The following is a 6,000-nucleotide window of genomic DNA, read 5'->3' as shown; positions in this document are numbered from 1 at the left end:
CTCCTTCCCTTCCGAGCTCTGCCCTGCACCCAAACAATGGTTTACACCCACATATGGGGTATCAGCGTACTCAGGACAAATTGCACAACAATTTTTGGGGTCCAATTTCTTCTCTTACCCTTGGGAAAATAAAAAATTGGGGGCGAAAAGATCATTTTTGTGAAAAAATATGATTTTTTATTTTTACGGCTCTGCATTATAAACTTCTGTGAAGCACTTGGTGGGTCAAAGTGCTCACCACACATCTAGATAAGATCCTTAGGGGGTCTACTTTCCAAAATGGTGTCACTTGTGGGGGATTTCAATGTTTAGGCACATCAGGGGCTCTCCAAATGCAACATGGCGTCCCATCTCAATTCCAGTCAATTTTGCATTGAAAAGTCAAATAGCGCTCCTTTCCTTCCGAGCTCTGCCATGCGCCCAAACAGTGGTTTACCCCCACATATGGGGTATCGGCGTACTCAGGACAAATTGTACAACAAATTTTGGGGTCTATTTTCTCCTGTTACCCTTGGTAAAATAAAACAAATTGGAGCTGAAATAAATTTTGTGTGAAAAAAAGTTAAATGTTCATTTTTATTTAAACATTCCAAAAATTCCTGTGAAACACCTAAAGGGTTAATAAACTTCTTGAAAGTGGTTTTGAGTACCTTGAGGGGTGCAGTTTTTAGAATAGTGTCACACTTGGGTATTTTCTATCATATAGACCCCTCAAAATGACTTCAAATGAGATGTGGTCCCTAAAAAAAAATGGTGTTGTAAAAATGAGAAATTTCTGGTCAACTTTTAACCCTTATAACTCCGTCACAAAAAAAAATTTTGGTTCCAAAATTGTGCTGATGTAAAGTAGACATGTGGGAAATGTTACTTATTAAGTATTTTGTGTGACATATGTCTGTGATTTAAGGGCATAAAAATTCAAAGTTGGAAAATTGCGAAATTTTCAACATTTTCGCCAAATATTCGTTTTTTTCACAAATAAACGCAAGTTATATCGAATAAATTTTACCACTATCATGAAGTACAATATGTCACGAGAAAACAATGTCAGAATCGCCAAGATCTGTTGAAGCGTTCCAGAGTTATAACCTCATAAAGGGACAGTGGTCAGAATTGTAAAAATTGGCCCGGTCATTAACGTGCAAACCACCCTTGGGGGTGAAGGGGTTAACCAATTCATGACTGGGAAATTTGTCTACCTTTCCAGACAATGGACATTTTCAGGTTTTATAACATATATGCGTCTAATGCGTTAATAATTTTTCTCATTTAGATATACAAATATTTTTTCCCTTCTATCTGGAAAACATATTTTGGTTTTTTTGGCTGACATCGAGGGGGAAGGGGGGGATTATAAAGGAAAATAGAAGACGTGTCAATTTTTATCTTTACTTTTGATATTTTTTTTATCACTAACACCACTACAAACACTTTAAATTGGTTCCACTTTCAGTAGAATTTATTGTTACATAGTGGACATATTTTTTCAATGCAGACTAGTCTAGGAACAGAGATTTACACTTACAACATCAATTTTTATTCCTTAATTTGATTTTTTCTTTTTTTGTATTATTTATGTCATTATTTTTTCATTTATCTTATACACTGTGTCCCCAATAAGGTCTAAAATAATAGTATATTAGCCACAGTTACAAGGGAATTTTATCCTGCAGGCTGCATAACAAATCAGACCATGAGTCCAAGTACCCAACAGCTCCTGTTCTCTCCCTATACCCATGTTATTACACTGGGTCTGGAGAAGGAAGCAGGGTAAGTGCTTCCGAATCTATATACACAGTGCTGGTTTTCCACTATATATTTAGAGAAGGTGAACATGGTAATATACATGCTTATCTTCTCTTATCTGAACATATTAAAACATCAGTGCAGAGATAAGAATGGATTGTCCAGACATTTATAGTCTAGGTGAAATGCAGAAATAGTTAAAGAACTTAAGGAAAAAAATATAATTTGTAATAAAAAATATATAAACTGATAGATCTATCTTCTTCCTATTCATGCATTGGTTATATAATCTTCTGTGGATTTTCTTCATGTTTTTATCATTATTTTTGATACTTATCTAAATGTACTCAAGACTGTCATCACTTGGGTGTACCTCTATGCCTTTCTCATATGGTTTTCTATTGAAATCCATGACCTCGTAATCATATTCCTTCTACTAATATCCATAACCATGTGATGAATGAGTAACCCTTGCCTCTTCATTAATCCATTTGCATATGGCTCCTTGTACAGTTATTTGGGAATCAGATATTCTCAGAATTATATTTTTCCATTTCTTAACATGTCATCTTCCCTTGTGGCTGGAAATATTATAGTATCCTCAATGTATTTCTACTTCCTGATACTTAACTTATCTTCATTCAAATGTAAATTATTGCTTAAGATTTTTCTTATTATATTTCTCAGTTATTCAGTGACTTTCTAATCCATCATTTGAAAGCCTCAAAGTACAAAATTAATTTTTCTGTTATGTGAGAAAAATTCAATGTTGGGCAATACAAATATATAAAAATATATTAAACATTTGATTCTCAGAATTTTCAATTTTTTTAGAGTAATTTACAAAAAATAATAATTAACTTTTAGGTCAAAAGATTGAACCTTCGGTAGATAATTGACAATTTTTCCTCCGGTTGATAACTATATTATGACACAATTTTATACTACACTTTCAGTGCCTCTTTTCCCTGCAGTCTAATTGTCTAAGGAAGGTATGACTTGGGTCGAAACACTTTTCATTTCTGTACAGGGTGGGCCATTTATATGGATACACCTGGGTGGGCCATTTGTAAAGTTGCATCCAAAATGGCCCACTTCAAAATGGCCGCCATGGTCACCATCTATCTTGAAAAGTTTTCCCCGCCCATATACTATTGGGCCACAAACAGGAAGTTGATAGCACCAACCATTTCCGTTTTATTTAGATGTATCCATATAAATGGCCCACCCTGTAGATTAACTGATAAATTACGAAGCCTAGAGTACTAAAAAAAGAGTCTTGTTCTCTATTTACTAAAGTCTTACTGTACTTTCAGTTCCATAAACTGACAGATATTAGTACAAAAGCAATTCAAAGGAACTGTCTGCTTCAAAATCAGTTTTTGGAGTGTGGGGAAATTGGTAGTCAACCAATATTCAATGGAGAATGGCATTTTGTTTTAATATTTGCAACACATGATGATACGGGGCACACATGTTACAGAAATATTCATAGGCTATCATGGATGGATGAAACTCGCTATGCCTTAAGATGAATATGTGCACGAGGCGTAACTTTTGGAATTTTTTATTTACATATTATTTTTTTACTAATACATATTTATTGACTAGCCTTTATCTCGTTCCATGTTTTCTTCCTCAGCATGGTCCTGGACATCATCATCTACATCTCCATAACGTATTTCCATGTTTGCTTCAGTCTTTCTCCTGCTTGTAGTCTCTACAGCCCTCCTCGGGAAGGGTATTTTCAAGATGGGGATATCGTAATAGGGGGATTTTTCCCAATTCACTCATTAATTGAGGAACAAAATTATTTATTCACCGAAAGGGTCCAATCTCTCAGCTGCAATTCGTGAGTGTCCAATCATATTACTATCATCTTCTGTTATGTTTTATCGTCATTTGTAAACCTGACTGTTTTCCATTGGACGTTCAACACTAAATTATATTTTTTTATTTAGAATGTCATGCCATACTGAACAAAAGTATAAATACAACACTTTTGTTTCTGCTCCCATTTTTTCATAAGCTGAACTCAAAGATCCAAGACTTTTTCTGTCAAATATTGTTCACAAATTTGTCTACATCTGTTAGTGACTGAGCTCTTCTCCTTTGCCAAGATAATCCATACACCTGACAGGTGTGGCATATCCAGATTCTGATAATAATAATAATAATAATAATTTTTATTTATATAGCGCCAACATATTCCGCAGCACTTTACATTATAGAGTAGACTTGTACAGACAATAGACATTACACAGCATAACAATAATCACAGATACCAGGAGGAATGAGGGCCCTGCTCGCAAGCTTACAATCTATGAGGAAAAAGGCGGTGACACGAGAGGTGGATGGTAACAATTGTTTAAGTTATTTGGACCAGCCATAGTGTAAGGCTCGGGTGTTCATGTAAAGCTGCATGAACCAGTTAACAGCCTAAGTATGTAACAGTACAGACACAGAGGCTATTAACTGCATGTAGTGTATGAGAAAATGATGTGAGGAACCTGATTATGGTTTAAGTTTTTTGAATGGGCCACACAGGGATAGTTAGGGTAATGCATTGAGGCAGTAGGCCAGCCTGAACAAATGCATTTTTAGGGCACGCTTAAAACTGTGGAGATTAATCGCATTAACCTGGGTGGTGCATTCCAAAGAATCGGCGCAGCACGTGTAAAGTCTTGGAGACGGGAGTAGGAGGTTCTGATTATTGAGGATGCTAACCTCAGGCCATTAGCAAAATGGAGGGCACGGGTAGAGTGGTAGACTGAGACCAGGGAGGAGATGTAGGGTGGTGCTGAGCCATGGAGTGCTTTGTGGATGAGGGTAATAAGTTTGTACTGGATTCTGGAGTGGATGGGTAACCAGTGTAATGACTGGCACAAGGTAGAGGCATCGGTGTAATGATTGGTGAGGAATATGATCCTGGCAGCAGCATTCAGGACAGATTGGAGCGGGGAGAGTTTGGTAAGAGGGAGGCCGATTAGTAGAGAGATACAATAGTCCAGACGAGAATGAATGAGTGAGACAGTAAGAGTTTTTGCAGAGTCGAAAGTAAGAAAAGGGCGAATTCTAGAAATGTTTTTGAGATGCAGATAAGAAGAGCGAGCCAGTGATCTGATGTGGGGGGTGAATGAAAGCTCGGAATCAAGGATGACCCCAAGGCAGCGGGCATATTGCTGGGGAGTAATGGTGGAACCACACACAGAGATGGCAATGTCAGGCAAAGGTAGGTTAGTAAAGGGAGAGAACACGAGTTCAGTTTTTGACAGGTTCAGTTTCAGATAGAGGGAGGACATGATGTTAGAGACAGTCACTGGTGTTTTCTAAAAAGACAGGCGTGATATCAGGAGAAGAAGTGTATAATTGGGTGTCGTCAGCATAGAGATAGTACTGGAAACCAAATGTACTGTTTATCCAATAGGGGCGGTATACAGAGAGAAGAGGAGGGGGCCTAGGACTGATAATTGAGGAACCCCAACAGTAAGGGGAAGGTGAGAGGAGGAGGAACCAGCAAAAGATACAGTAACAGAGCGGTCAGAGAGATAGGAGGAGAACCAGGGGTGTTGTGAATTCTGCTCTTGGGCTCCCTCCGGTGGTTGTTAGTGGTAGTTCAGTTGTCTCTGGGTTTGAATCCAGGGCAGGTGTGTCTGCTGATTACAGCTTTATTAGTTATTTAGGTGTGTAGGATCCAGGAGTCCAGTTGTCAATTGTTCTTGGAGGGATTGCATCTCTGTCTGGCTCCTCATGCCCTGCTGTCAATTCAGCTAAGATAAATGTCACTGTCTGGTTTTTTGTCCCTGCAGCATACTTGCAGTGTGCTTTACTGTTCAGTGCAATTAATTGTGTTTTTGTCCAGCTTAGACTTTGTTTTGATTTTTCTGTCTTGCTGGATTCTCTGGAGATGCAGATATACATTCTATGTCTTTAGTTAGATGTAGAATATAGTATTTTCTGCTGTGGATTTTTAGGATTTTAATACTGACCGCTTAGAATTCTGTCCTATCCTTTTCTATTTAGCTAGAAGTGCCTCTTTTGCTAAATCCTGTTTTTCTGCCTGCGTACGTCCTTCCTCTTAAACTCACAGTCATTATTTGTGGGGGGCTGTCTATCCTTTGGGGTTCTGCTCTGAGGCAAGATAGAATTCCCATTTCCAACTTTAGGGGTATTTAGTCCTCCGGCTGTGTCGAGGTGTCTAGGCCGTGTTAGGTACATCCCACGGCTACTTCCATTTGCGGTGTCAGTTTAGGT

The 6,000-nt window shown here is 38.0% G+C and overlaps 1 protein-coding gene across 1 annotated transcript in view; it reads left to right on the top strand.

The window, feature by feature from the left end:
• The first annotated feature begins 1,693 nt into the window (after nt 1-1,693).
• LOC143774820 (extracellular calcium-sensing receptor-like) overlaps nt 1,694-6,000 on the top strand; it is a 57,206-nt gene continuing 52,899 nt past the window's right edge. The window contains exons 1-2 of the mRNA XM_077262588.1: nt 1,694-1,770; nt 3,389-3,487. Coding sequence (XP_077118703.1) covers nt 1,694-1,770; nt 3,389-3,487 — 176 coding nt within the window. The remainder of the gene's footprint in view (nt 1,771-3,388; nt 3,488-6,000) is intronic.

Source organism: Ranitomeya variabilis, chromosome 5 (genome assembly GCF_051348905.1).
Source record: "Ranitomeya variabilis isolate aRanVar5 chromosome 5, aRanVar5.hap1, whole genome shotgun sequence".
Taxonomy (NCBI): Eukaryota; Metazoa; Chordata; class Amphibia; order Anura; family Dendrobatidae; genus Ranitomeya; species Ranitomeya variabilis.
This window is presented reverse-complemented; position numbering and strand designations above follow the sequence as displayed.